This window comes from Equus przewalskii, chromosome 15 (genome assembly GCF_037783145.1).
Source record: "Equus przewalskii isolate Varuska chromosome 15, EquPr2, whole genome shotgun sequence".
NCBI classification, from domain to species: domain Eukaryota; kingdom Metazoa; phylum Chordata; class Mammalia; order Perissodactyla; family Equidae; genus Equus; species Equus przewalskii.
This window is the reverse complement of record NC_091845.1, coordinates 12,709,635-12,723,463: the sequence shown is the minus strand read 5'-3', so window position 1 is coordinate 12,723,463 and position 13,829 is coordinate 12,709,635. Positions and strand designations below refer to the sequence as shown.

Sequence of the window (13,829 nt, the reverse complement as noted above, 5' to 3'; positions counted from 1 at the left end):
CCACTAACCCCTGGTCTTTTTACCGTGTCCATAGCTGAGATCCATTTTTTTTCGTTTAGCTTCTTTTTTAATGTATAACATATACTATAAATGACAACTTGAGAGTCAATGAGCATAGAGATCATTATCACCATTTTTCAACCAAAGCAACAGATTCTGGTTTTTTATGTTTTTTGTTTTCGCTGTGATCTTAGAAAAGTGAGCTCTAAAGATTAATTGTTTTCTTCCTCTTCAATGGAAATAATCACCCTGACTCACAAAAGGGGCAAATGATTTAAAGTTTATTGAGTGTCCTGTATCCCTGCTTTGAAAAGTTAAGTATTATCTTCACTCTTGTCCCTCCACCTCCTCCAGGCATTTTCGGAGGGTTTGGCTGCATAGGGAGTATCTGTTTCCAGGAGTCCCCCTCTCAGCACCCCCTCTAGTCACTCCTGTCACCTAAGCATCCCCAGGCATTCTGGGAAAATCCAGTTTGTTGTCTTGCTGGGGAAGATAGTAGAAACGCAGCTGCCATTTGAGTTGAAAGGACAGCCTTTGCCTCCTTGAATCTTCCCAGAGGGGATTCTGGAGGGTTGCGAAGCAACAAGTACATTTTTCCTAGACCCATCTTCTCTCCCATGACCCTTTTACCCTTATGCCCCTCACCAAAACAATCTCTATTCTCTAGTCTGGCTATAAAAGTGTAAGGGATTCAGCAATAAATGTTCTGTTGTTTACATGGTAAACAACACTCTGTACCTGAGCGGACTTTCTCTGAGGGGGTGATCGATTACCTCAGTGGTCTTTCTTAGAAGGGCCTCTTCAGTTGAACCTGGGAGGAAAGAAATTGCTTCTCAGAATGATTAGCATTTGCATCACACAATCCAACTTCCTCTCCTCCTCCTCTCTGTCTCTGTCTCTGTCTCTCTCACACACACATACGCACGCACACGCACACACACCCTCACCCTCCCTCTTTCCAGTCAAGGACATTACAAGAGGTCAGTGCCGCCCCCGTGTCTAAAATTTCAGTGTTTGCCTTTGCAGGGACTTTTCCAACTTTACCTAGAAAAGAACTAACCAGAATCTTAGCACTTGTGGTCAGCCTGCTTCCGGCTGTGGCTTCAGTCAGTTTGTGTGCTCTGACAGAGGAAGCGCTTGCTGTGACGGGAACTGCACTGGCTGGATTGTAGGAGGATCAGGGCAGACAGTGCCTAATGACATTGGTATGTAAGATGCCAGCAGCAAGGAGAGCGAAGGAAGCACAGAGGGGCGTCTCAGCCCCAGAGTGACAGATGCAGCCGGCAGACGCTCAATGAACCCACAAGCCTCCTCCCAACCGGGAGCACACACACACATACACACCCCAAGATGAATTCATGTATAAACAGAATGTTTTAGTTGAAGATGACTTTCTCAAAAATGCAATAGAAGCCAAGACACTGAGACGTGTTTTTGATCTTGAACAGGCAGAGAGGCAGGATTCTGCAAACATTTACAGGCCTTCAGATTCTGACTGGCTGGAGAGCCATGGGCGACAGGCCTCACTGGAGTTATTTAGTACTCCAGCAAGCTCAGCATTTTGTATGAAAGGCTGAGCTAAATAAAAAGTAATTGGATTCAGGTGTTCTCTCTCTGCTCCTATACTCGTAATTGGTATAGTCTAAACATTTTCATTTAAAGATTTAGATTCTCTGTGCAGAGAGGGATCCTGTTGGTGAGGAACCTTATACTACATCGGAGCTTATCCTACTGCGCAGGGTGCAAAACCCAGTGGAAACTGAGAGAACAGTTTGGCTGGAATTGCTGATTAAATTTAACTACTAGGTCCTCTTTGGTAATTTGAGATTTGACTTAACGGCCCGGGATGATTATTTAATTAAAATACTGGCAACACCTAGGATCTCAAATTTGGGGATCTCCCCACCTCAGTGCAGAAAAGACAGCAACACGTGCCATGCAGAGTACTCATATTCTCTGCAGCTGAGCTTGTTTCATATGGCTTAGGATTTTTGTGGGGTCCCCCCAGCTCAGATTTCCTTGTTAGATATTAAGCCTGGAGGAAAGCAATGAGGAGAACCTGTGTGGTGGTAACTGGTAAATATCGACACCACGACATCCTTTTCCCACCTTTGTACTGAACAACTCTCATGAAATGGAGAGTGAAGGCTTATCCCTGGGATTGGGGCATATGCCCAAAGTGGCCTTGACAAGTATGACATTTCTCTAAAATCTTGGGTTTTATCTTTAAAATTTGACTCAATTTCATGTTCTGCTCCAGGGTGTTATTTTGAGTTTAATATAAAAATGTTTTCAATCGTTTACCATTGACTAAAATGGGCATTCTAAAAAGACGCATTTTTTCTGCCTCTGACTTTGTGTTCCCCATGGGCAAGGCCTTCATGCCTCAGGATTACAGGTATCCCATCGGTAGACGCACAAATCAGAAACAAATACAGGATCTGAACGCATCTCCTTAGCCTTTGGGGTGAGGAGCGCAGACGCCAATAGCAGCCGTCTTAACGTCAGGGGACTCCATTCATTCATCCAGCACATACTCACTGGGTGCTCACAACTTGGAGCTGGGGCTAGAGTGGAGCTCCACAAAAGCGAAGCACAGTACCCAGAGATCCCCGTGACCGCAGTCCTTCCGCTAAAGCACCTTGGGGGCAGGGACCTTGCCTTTCTCATCTTGACCGTCAGCACTCAGCCCAGTGCTGGGCACAGACATTGTCAATGTTCAGGAAACGGTTGTTGGATGAATCCGTGCATTTGGCATTTGTTCAGAGACCTCTCTGAAACCATGCTTGGGAGGCCAGGAATCACATATGCCACGAGAGAAGGTAGGAATCTGCCACGGGAAGATTCACATGTTAATCTGTAGTCATTTGGTCACTTGTTATTAGAATAAGGAAGAGAAGCTGTTCCTTAAACTTGAAGCTATGTGCAGACTCTTGCATCAACTCTGTATTCTTTTGAAGACCTCATTAACGTGGACTCTGTTTGGAAATCTGTGTTTTCTATTTTTATGGAGGGTTTGCTAAGCAAGTGAACATATGAAAGATTTGAGAGCCAGATTTTGGATGAATTCTCTAGCCATTTTAGGCAGTTTAGCATTCATTTGCATGTCAGTAATAAGTTAGCTTACAGGTGAGTTCTAGCTCCTCGCTAAAGCAGCACCCACATGTCCTCTCTCTGCCAGCACCTCAGGCAGGCAGGCTGGGCCTTCGCGGGGACGCCACATCACTTCCTTCCTTCCCTTTCCCTCTGCAGCCCCGTTGTCCAGGCTCTCTTCATTCTGTGCCCACTTTACTCCTGTCTCTCTCCCACGCTAGTCCGTCCCACAGCTCACTCTGCTGTTCGACAGTCTGAGCTCCCCTACCCATCTGCCCTCAGCCCCAACTCCAGCCAAACTGGATTCCTCACCATGCCAGGCCCCTCTGGAGAATGCCCTCGTGCTTGCCCCTAGTTTGGCCAAGCACTAATCTGCCTTCAGGCCCATGCCTTTCACAAAGAGGATTCCAGCCACTCATCACTGGTCGTCAGTTCTGACTTTGACCCCGCTCTCTACTGGTCAATTTACACAGCATGGCCTGCTTTAGTCCATTCTTTCTTCTTCTTTTAATCTAAATGTTCCCTCTCCTTAACTAAATTCCAAGTGTTTTGATGGCAGGAACCATATTTCATACTTAGGTATCACAGCCATCTCCACTTTAAAGAGGTCCAGGAGGCAGGGACCACATGTGTGTGGCTCTCTGCTGTATCCTCAGCACCAAGCACATAAGGTAAGTGCTCTTTAAGAATTTGTTGGCTCTGTTATGTTTTCAAAAATATTTTTTTCCAAGAGATCTAACAGTGTTTACACTTTTGATTTGAATCCAAAGAACTATCAAATATTTCCCCCAAAATTATACTCAGTAATAGCAGTTTACAATTTATAAAGACCAGATCATTCTCCAGATCCCCCTTGAAAGATAGGAATTTGTCCCCCCTCCCTCCCCCTAAGGACAAATGACTTTCCCTTCTGGGCTCAGTGGTCTGCATTATAGATAGCACAGTGGGATTAGTGGTCTCTCAGCCCCTCCAGGCATGACAGTCTGTCATACCCGATTGATGGTGTGTCCCTATGCTCCTCAGAGTCTCACAGTTTAACTGGGACTTTGGATCTTTCTTCTTTGGCTTGTTCTTCTCCCCTGGGTCAGTCTTCAGAAATTTGTCACAGTCTTCGAGGATACCTGGGGCCTCTAATTGCTGTGCCAGCCTTGTGCCGTGTGATCTCCCTGCCGTCGTGCTTTGGGTTCATGGCTTCAGAGCCCAGCCCACACCGTCTCTCCTCCCTTCACGGGAGCCGGTTTGCCCGAGTGAAAGTGAGCAATCGCCAACCACCGGTCCCCTACGTGTGTCGTCTTCTGAACAATTAGGTTCATTCCTCCCTTAGAGTTGCACGGACCTTGAACCTATGCTATTTCCTCAGCAGGAAGGTGACAGAGTTTGAAGGACTGACACAGGAGCAGTGGATATAATCAGTGATACGTTACCTCAGCTGCCGTCCAGTGTTGATAGCATGCTTCCTTGTTCTCACATGTCTGCTCTCTCCCTCTCCTTCGCTGTAGACACACAACAGAAAACCACTTACGGACATGGCAACACTTCAGATTTTTAGGCTGGTCATCTTTGAACTGGGATATTTTATCAAATGGTCTTTTGCCCATTATTCTGTGGTGGGAAATTGAAGAAAAGGAATGTAGGCTACCATTAGGTCACATGTGAATGAAGGGTTTGTCACAGTGTCTTTGGTTTAGGAAGGTAGAGACTGCCGTTTCAAGCAGCTGGGGTTTACCATTTAAGCATTCGTTAGCAGGGCCCATGAGGGAAACAGAGCTGATCCTCATCCCTCCCTCCCACTAATATTTATCAAGTGGCTAGTGAGTTTCTACCTACTAGACTCCCCGGATGTCTGAAGCAAACGCTCTAAAGTAGATGTGATGCCATATTGCCAGTGTGGTGCAGGATGCCTTCTTTGTAATATTTTTCAACTGGTTCTTGTTTGGCTTCTATATTGCTAGATTTGTAGTAGTCACTGTGGATATCTGGAGCCAAGACACAGTTTGTCTCACTTGCTTTTTAATATTTAGACATTTCTTGTGGAATTTTGTGTTTTATTTTAAGTAAAATCAAAGTAAGTAATGCTGGCCTGCTACCAGAATTTGTAAATAAAGTTTTATTGAAACACAGCTACACCCATTCATTTATGTATTTTCTGTGGTTCTTTGGGGGCTACAGTGGCAGAGTCGTTTTGACAGAGACTATATGGTCTGCAAAGCTGAAGATATTTATTATCAGAAAATATTTACTATACAGAAAAATTCTGCTGACCCCTGGTGTACACAAAGCAACAATAACGAAATTCTGTGCGTGTGTGTGTATTGATGGGGGATAGGCATGATTTGTGTTAGAATATCTATTAGATTTTATCCTGATGAGATCAAAATGGTCCAGGTGAGAAGTGATACCAGAAAGATGTAGAATGAGTAATGAGTCAGTTTTCTTCCCCTTATCTCATGCTGATTGAGCTTTCTTACTGTTCATTCCTGCCTCTCTATACAGAACTTACCTATGAGGCATACTTTTCAGAAGAAAGGCATATGTGGGCAGAAGGAAGCGAGGTGGGAGGAGGAGTCTTGTCACGTTCTGTTAACTAGAAGTGAGGAACACTGTTTACAGGTATAAGCTATAGACATCAAAAGAAAAGGATGGAGATGGACAGGCTGAGGAGATTGAGTGGGCCTTTCATATACCAATTGACAGCACCCATCAACCATTTCAGGCTGGAAGGAAAAAGAAACAAAAGTAGAGGAGTGGTTTCCATAAGCTCACAAACAGGAAAAGTGAACAAGGAGCCCATTCCCATTTTCAATCTTAACAATCCCTACTAAGCAAATACACACATATACATATCTGGTAAATGCCAGAACCTTCCGGATCTTAAAATTCATTTCTCTTCCATAGTGTTTGGAAATGATTTTCCAAGTATAATGCTTTTAAAAATACACAGCACAGTATGAGGTATGTAGAGTAGTCAAATTCAGAGACAGTAAATAGAAGGTGGTTGCCAGGGATGGGAGAGTTACTGTTTAATGGGATGGAGTTTCAGTGGGGAAAGAGGAAAGAAGTTCCTGAGGTGGATGGTGATGATGGTTGCCCAACAGTGTGAATACACTTAATGCCACTGAATGATACACTTAAAGATGATTCAAATGACAAACTTAATGTTATGTATATTTTCCACAATTTTTAAAACCCAAAACTTATTAGCCATGTGATTTGCAAAAATCAGAGACACAGTGGCAGTATTCGTTTCGGCAGATTAGGAATCTTGTTTGGAAATCTACTTTTCCCCTATATTTAATTTTAAAGTGACTTCTTCTAAGAATTAAGAGAGTTTAATTGTATTCAGTTAGAAAGATATTTACTGAGTGGTTAAAAAAATATATATAGCACATTAGTTCTGTGAGATAGCCTAAGGAAACTTGGCCCAAAGAAAAGATGACATGGTAAGATTGCCTTTCTTATCTCTATTCCTAGAAATGACTTCCACTGTTTTTTAATGTGGATTCTAGGAAAGAAACCTTGACTGGTTCCCCAGGATGAGAGCCATGTCTTTGGTCAGCAGCGATTCTGAAGGAGAACAGAATGAGCTGCGGAACCTACAGGAGAAGCTGGAGTCCACCATGAAGCTTGTCACGAATCTTTCCGGCCAGCTGTCAGAATTAAAAGATCAGGTAAAGAAAAGAAATCCCCTCTGCCTACACACACACACCCACCCACCCCCCACCACAATCATACATACACACCGGATTTGATGAGGAGAAAATCAGTAGTGCTCATGTTAAGATGTTGAAGTTCCTATCACCTGGATGCATAGAAAAGGGATCTGGACAACAGAGGACAAACTCATTTAGTCCACCAGTTTCCCCTCCAACCCCCCTTCACTGCTGTTTTCCAGCATAGGCCCATGAAACTACTTTCAGTGCTGTTAAGGACAAGGTTTTAATAGGAAAAAACAATAAAATTGGAAAATGCAGACTACCTGAATGAAGTGCTGTCCTACAACAAACACAACGTGTAAAGCCATACACCTTTTACTTTATTCCTTGACAGAAGATTAAATGCTGTTGCTGGTTTTGCTTCCTAGCCCTCAAATCTATCAACTCCTCACTTAAGATATTTAAATTCAGGATCCTGGAATAAACCACAGTTGTGGAAATGCTCCTTTTGGTTCATTCATTGGCCAAATCCTTATGAGTGGCTACCATAGTCCAGGCATTATGCCAGGTGCTGGAGATAAAACAGCGAACCATGTAGACATAGCCCAGCTCCCACAGAGCTTAACAGTGTGCAGAAATACTGCTTCATTCTGCTCCGCATCCAGAAGACAGACGCTTTGCCCCTTTAAGTAAGTGGGGGGCAGGTTTGTACAAACCCTATGTACTCTTTTGACCCCCTTAAAATGAACACTCAGTCACCAGGGGCTTATCGAGTGACAGAGGCAGCTGTGTCCAGGGACTTTGCCCTGATGGTGAGAAGGTGCTCTGCCATAGCTGACTGGGATCATTCTGTACAGACATGGCGACCGTTCAGCATTCTGTACGGGTTTCTGAAAGCTTTTTAATCAACTCCACAGTCAAGATTATCAATTTTGCACAGCAGTAGGTATCAGGCAAGGCTGCCCCGGAGGTAAGTTGCAAAGTATACCCACAGGTGATTTATTATGCTCAGGTACGTAATAACTAGTGAAGACCTCGTCTAGAATGAGCTCTTCTTGGAGATGGTTTACACAGCCCTTTTAACAATCTTACTTTGAATTATATTTCTTTTCCAACTAAATTACTCCGAATTGTGCCCCAAGATACCATTTGGCCTTAAGTTCTTTTCTTTCACATGTATTAAGATGCAAATAAAAAAGACTAATGAGAACAGAAGGCCTTATTTATGAAGACCGTCTACAGTGCTGAGCTTGGTAGCCACCTAAAATGAGTAATAACCTAAATAAGTAAAACTAATGAAGACCCGACTAGATTACTTTGCTTCTTACTTTATTAACTTTTTACCCCCGCTGTGAAACATTTGAGGATTCATGAGTACACTGTCTGCTACAGCTGCTTTTGTTACCCCCCTGAAGAGTGAGGGGAACTTCTTGAAGCATTTAGCAATGCTTTAGTTACCTTCTCACTTTTGAGCGAGCTGTGGCTACAAGAATCTCAGTTAAATTAAGTGTTTTAAATTAGATGCCAAAAAATCTTAAAGAAATGGATCTAATACAGACTCAAATAAAAGGAACTGTTCAGCTATCCATAAAATGGTACCATTTTTAAATATGTCTGAAAGAAACTGTTATTGGGAATTCTGTGGGGGTAATACCATGGGAGCCCTTCCCTGGAGGCTTGGCCCGTCTTGTCAATGCTAAGAATCTCTTCTTTTGAATTGCTCGCTGAGGGTTAACTGAAGCTGCTGCGGTGCACACTTTGCAAATCAGTGAATGTGGTCCAAGGAGCGAGTTGAGCTGAGGAATTAGCAGAAAAAATCACAAGTGTAGATGGTACCTGAGGCCGCAGATGTCAGCTCCCCTAATTCCCTCATTTTATTAGGGATGATGTGAAGGTACACAGGAGGCTCTTGGGACATTTATCCAACTCAACGTGACAACGCCAGGGCTGGAAGTCCTGACCCTGTGGTCTGGGTTGGATTCTTTTGTGTTGTATGTGTTTTTGTTTTCACTTGTTTTGTTTTCACCTGTTTGACTTTCATGGTTGACTATTTAAATCCTTATTCTTTTTTTAAAAAAAGAGGCTTAAAGTTTCAGAAGTCACATCACACACTTAAACAGCCTGGAGGACACTTTCATTGCCATTTCACACAACCGAGTGTAGTAGACACCTGGCATTTTTAAAATCCAAGGTAGAATTGTTTCTATTAAGCCAAAATTTTGGCTTAAACAAAATATGTACTACTTGATTAGATATGGACTAAGGGTCATTAAATGACATTAAAACCAGTATGGTTTAAACTGCTTGGTTTCAGCCCTTTTTATATTTTTTGTGTTAAAGTTGGCAGTTGGAACCACTCTTCAGAAAACCTTTCCCCTGTGGATGAATTTGAAATTGAACCATTTTTTCTTAGAAGATATTATAGGCTAAAAACAAGTATGAGAAAGCCAGTAACATATTCTTTAGTGCCTTTTCCAGGACTGATCTGCTTAGGTTTTAAGGTGCCCAGAATTACAGGAAAAATTCAGCATAGCTGCTTTTATTGGGGAAAATTTGCTTCTTTCAAAAAGAATTAGTCAACATTTTCTTTTGATTATGTAAATTCTAATAAACTGTTAATGCATTTGTTTGAGAATCACCTTGTTGAAATTATTTGAATTTTATTAAATTTGGTGTATAACAATCATAAAGATTTCTTAAATTGTTATGCATAAAAAATCATGCAGATATATTAAAGAGCTGCTGGTTCTTGAATGGTAATTGTGAAAATTCCTACCCTCCAAAGGGAAAAATTTCTTGAATTAAAAATAAAAACCCCATAAATGATTAATGAGCAAGAAATTCTGTGATATTTTTTTAAAACAGCTATGAAAGAATACCATTCAGTGGTAAAAGCTGGAAAATAAAAAAATTGCTTCATCACTTAGATATTTTTGCAGATCTTCTGGTCCAAAAACCAGAATAATGGAGCAATGATAGTTTAAATGTGAATGTCCTTGGTTGTAATCTTTGTTATTGACCTCTTTGGTGGTTGTTTTCTTAAAATACCAATTTTAGGAGAAAACGTTCTTATCAAGGGTATTAGTAAAAATCTGATTAGTGGTGTTACTTTTTCTATTATTGCCAAGAACAGTTGATTAAAATTGCTTTTCTGCATGTTACTTAATGATGTATCTCATCTTGAAGTTTCCCCTCCCAAGAGATTCTGAATACTAAATTTGATTCTCTTACGTTCTTATTCCAAGGAGGAGAACTAATGTAAGAACTTAAAATTTTTTTGCATGTTTTCTTCATAATGCAAAAGAGCAAATATTGAGAGAAAGTTTCACTTTCTTGAAAATGTGACTGGCTTCCTATAGGACAGTGACCTTTATTTGTTGTTGTTAGGAATACAAGAAATGCTTGAAAACTCAGATCATATTAGCATGTTACAGCGTTTGGCATTTTTCACGCAAGAGGGTTATCTCCTTAACGTTAGCTGCGAAAGGAAGGAAGGAATAACAAAAAGTTAGAATAATTTCCTAGAGGTGGAAAATGGAATATTAAACAAAACTTACTGAATATCTGTGTTCCTTACTCTGTGCTGGAACCACAAAAGAGGACTAAGGTAACTTCTGAAGCCCATCATCTAGCAAGAAAGAAGTAGCCCTCAAACAACATGATACAGAATGAAAAATTCTAGGACCGGAGGCATGAATTAAGCATCGTGGAGCACAGAGGAGGAGGCACTTAGTCCTGTGTGAGGTGTGGTGTGTAAAGGAGTTTAGCTTCTACGTTCTCACGAGCAGGTGACTTCCAAGTTGGAAGAGAAATGCAGTAGGGGGCATCCCAGGAAAGGAATCAGCATGAGCAAAGGCATGAAAACGCACGGCATGCTCAAGGAATGGCACTGTATTCCAGTTAATTCAGCTCGTTCTTTGAACCACCATTTATGAAATAGCTATTGACCAGGGGCAGCCCTAGCTACTAGGGTTACAAAGATGAATAAATATTCTCTTTCGTCAAAGAACTAAAAGTATAGAGTGGGAGACAAATAAGTAAGCAAATAAATTATAATTCAACATGGTAAGTATGTAACAGAAGTATGAACAGATTGCTCTGGAAGTGAAGAAAAAGGGGGCCATTCATTCAACCTGATCTTAGGAAGAGGATTAGAGTGATTGCCACAGAAACCCTCTCAGAGGTGGTAATGAAGAGCTTGCTTTAAAAGCTTAAGAGTTTGCCGGGTGAAACAGAGAGGAACAGAATATTAGGGATCAACTCTAAGAATGTGAACAATATGTGTACATTTATATTAAGTCAATATAATTGTATTCCAGAGATGCTTTGGTTTTATTTCTCAGTGTTTTAGGCTCATTGTTGTGAGCATGACTGATTTTATAGGACTTCAAAAATTAATTCTGATCACTAGAGTTTCCTGGCTGTTTAGAATCTGAGTAACCAAGACGATATTGGGACATGAAAGCAGTTTTTCAGACTGTTAAGATCTGTTATAAACCCGATTGTAGCCTTCGTGAGCTGTTAATGGACCTTCTGTCCTGTCCCAGCCTGCCATGGTTTAGAGGTCAATACTGGTAGATTAAAATATGCTCATCTACACTCTACACTTAGTGTTTTCAGGAAAGATTTTTCAGACGTTTGGCTGCCTCTGACTTGTAAAGCCACAGTATTCCTTGCTTCTTATATAGACTGAGTCAAAAGAAGGAATGCTGAAATTCAAGCTAGGCTTTGTATTTATATAGGTATGAAGAAGGGCATTGCTTCAAATGTTCAGTCTCAGCTAAATGGGAATTCTGAGGATTTTAAATGTGTCTGCTACAAATGGGACATTTCACACTGTTCAAAATAGATTTTTCAGTATTAGAATTTTGAATATAGTTACTTACCTTAGATCTGAATCTGATGGATATTTTCATCCAGTCAATTTTGTTTCACATTTCCAGAGAGAATACTATGTGAGAATATGCTAAGTATAGAGTCTGGTCATTATTTCTATTTGTTTTGATATAAGTAACAATAACAGATAATATTGATGCCTTAAATAAGATCTATGGATATAGATATATATATAGTGTTTGTGTGTGTGAGAATGTATGTAGATAGGTAGGTAGGTAGAACTGAGCTCATAAAGCCAGAAATCACGTGAGAGAATATGCACTAATGAGCCAGAGGAAACCTAGCTGGCCTGCACTGTTGACCTTGGTTTCTTACAGGCCAGATTTAGTCCTTGGGGGTTTTGGTTTTTTCCCTTAGAATTGTAACTGGATGATGACCACTGCCAAAAGGGCCAAGTATTTCAGCAGTTGTTCCTGTTCATTTATTAGTCACTTAAATGACATCAAATTTGCGTGCTCAACTGCGGAGATCTTATGTCACTTGAGAAAAATGATCTATGGACCCAAAATATGTTTCTTAAAAAAAAGTATTCAAGTATATCGTATATACCCACAGTGATCTTGGCCTGTTTCAGAGATATTCAATGAAAAGCTCTTCTAGAGCAGCAGTGTGGTCCCAGACCAGCAACAGCAACATCACGTGGGAACTTGTTAGAAATGTACATTCATGGGCCCCACCCTAGGCCTACTGACTCGGAAACTCTGTTTGTGGGTAGGCCCTTCAATGTGATTTAACAAACCTTCTGGGTGATTCTGTGCATGCCAAAGCTTAAGAACCATTGTTCTAGAGAAATAGAAAACAAAATTAGAGAGGTATGTACTAGGTACTTGAAATTGCCAGGAATATGACTGCCTGAGCAAAGAATTTGGCCACTGACCAACATCAGTAGGGAGCTTTACGGTTTATGAGGGAGGGAGGGTGATGTGATCATTATCTTAGGAAGACAAACCTAGAAAGTTAGAATAGGGCCACCAGTGAGGTAGCAGGTGACGGCTGTGGAAGTGGGAAGGCAGGCGTGCCCTCAGTTGAAGACTCATTGGCTGCAGGGAATACAGTTTTAGAGGCTTTTAAGTTGAGAGAATAACTGAATAACTGACAGATTGTAAAGTCAAGAAAAGCTGATTTAACAAATAGGCATGAAGATATGCCTACATAAAAGGTTATCTCAAATATAATTATTTATAGAAAAATTACAGAAAAAGCTTTAAAGGACAACTTTGACAGTTGAAAGATCTCAGCAGCTTTAAATGGAAGCATTGAATAAAGTATCTTTCAATAGGAGTTGAGCCCACCAGGATTCCTAAATCCATTAGATTGCTTGAGATTATTAAATTTAGTTACGTTTTACTGGATTCCCTCTCAATGTTATCTGCCAAGGAAATAGTTGAGGGAAAAATTCTGAGCAAAGTATCTGAAATATCGGGCAGTAAAAGGAAGGAACTGCTCCTTACATTGTAATCTAATTGTGAATTTATGCCAAGTGTCACATTAGGTTCTCCTTCCTCAGCTGAATCTGTGAAATATAGTGTAGTGTGTAACACTCCCTTTAAAGATTTGTCACTCATCTACGAAACTTTACAGGCTAGCTGGAATATCCTAATTCAATTCTTTATAAAAAGCTTTATTAAAAGCTAGCTTTTGGAAATGTTCACTCCATGTGAACTTCTCTTCTAAATTATAACAGAAGGCATTTCACAAAGGCCTAAAAACAGTGTCTTGATTTGAAAGGAAAACGGCTATGTTTTGAATAAGAAAAAATAACCACTTTAAAACTGAACCTAGGTAAGTTATTCCTACTTTATGTTTTCTCAGGATATTTTATACCAAAAATTAGTCCAAGTGAAAGCTGAGATTTAAGCATCTACTATGTGACAGACACTGTACTAAGAATTTACATACATCCTCGCAATTCTCCACCCGTGAGATAGGAATTATCATCCTAATTATATGAATGGAGAAACACACTTTGAGAAGTTAAATAACATGAAACCATAAGGAAATAGGTCTGTCTGATTCCAAAGCCCACATTCTTTTTACTACTATAAGCTGATTTCTCTCTGATTTTAGGAAGCCAAAAATCTAGAAGCCAGACCTTAAGGCACTTGCAGACGACAATTTTATCTAAAATGTATTTCATATAGCCCGTTTATGTTAGTTGAGTTAAATGCCCAGCAGCAAATCCAGAGC

The 13,829-nt window shown here is 40.8% G+C and overlaps 1 protein-coding gene and 1 long non-coding RNA gene across 15 annotated transcripts in view; one reads left to right on the top strand and one right to left on the bottom strand.

Moving 5' to 3' along the window:
* The window catches only part of ITPR1 (inositol 1,4,5-trisphosphate receptor type 1), a 319,039-nt gene that overhangs the window by 303,054 nt on the left and 2,156 nt on the right, over window positions 1-13,829 (top strand). For all 13 annotated transcript variants that reach the window (XM_070576706.1, XM_070576704.1, XM_070576711.1 and 10 more), the window contains one exon: window positions 6,600-6,761. In XM_070576706.1, coding sequence (XP_070432807.1) covers window positions 6,600-6,761 — 162 coding nt within the window. The remainder of the gene's footprint in view (window positions 1-6,599; window positions 6,762-13,829) is intronic.
* The window catches only part of LOC139076113 (uncharacterized), a 44,260-nt gene continuing 31,107 nt past the window's right edge, over window positions 677-13,829 (bottom strand). The window contains exons 2-3 of one of the 2 annotated variants that reach the window (XR_011527387.1): window positions 4,518-4,586; window positions 677-811 (exon numbers count right to left, since the gene is read on the bottom strand). This is a non-coding gene — a long non-coding RNA (uncharacterized lncRNA). Of the gene's footprint in view, window positions 812-3,890; window positions 4,587-13,829 lie in introns of those variants that run through there. The other variant, XR_011527386.1, reaches the window with a different exon arrangement.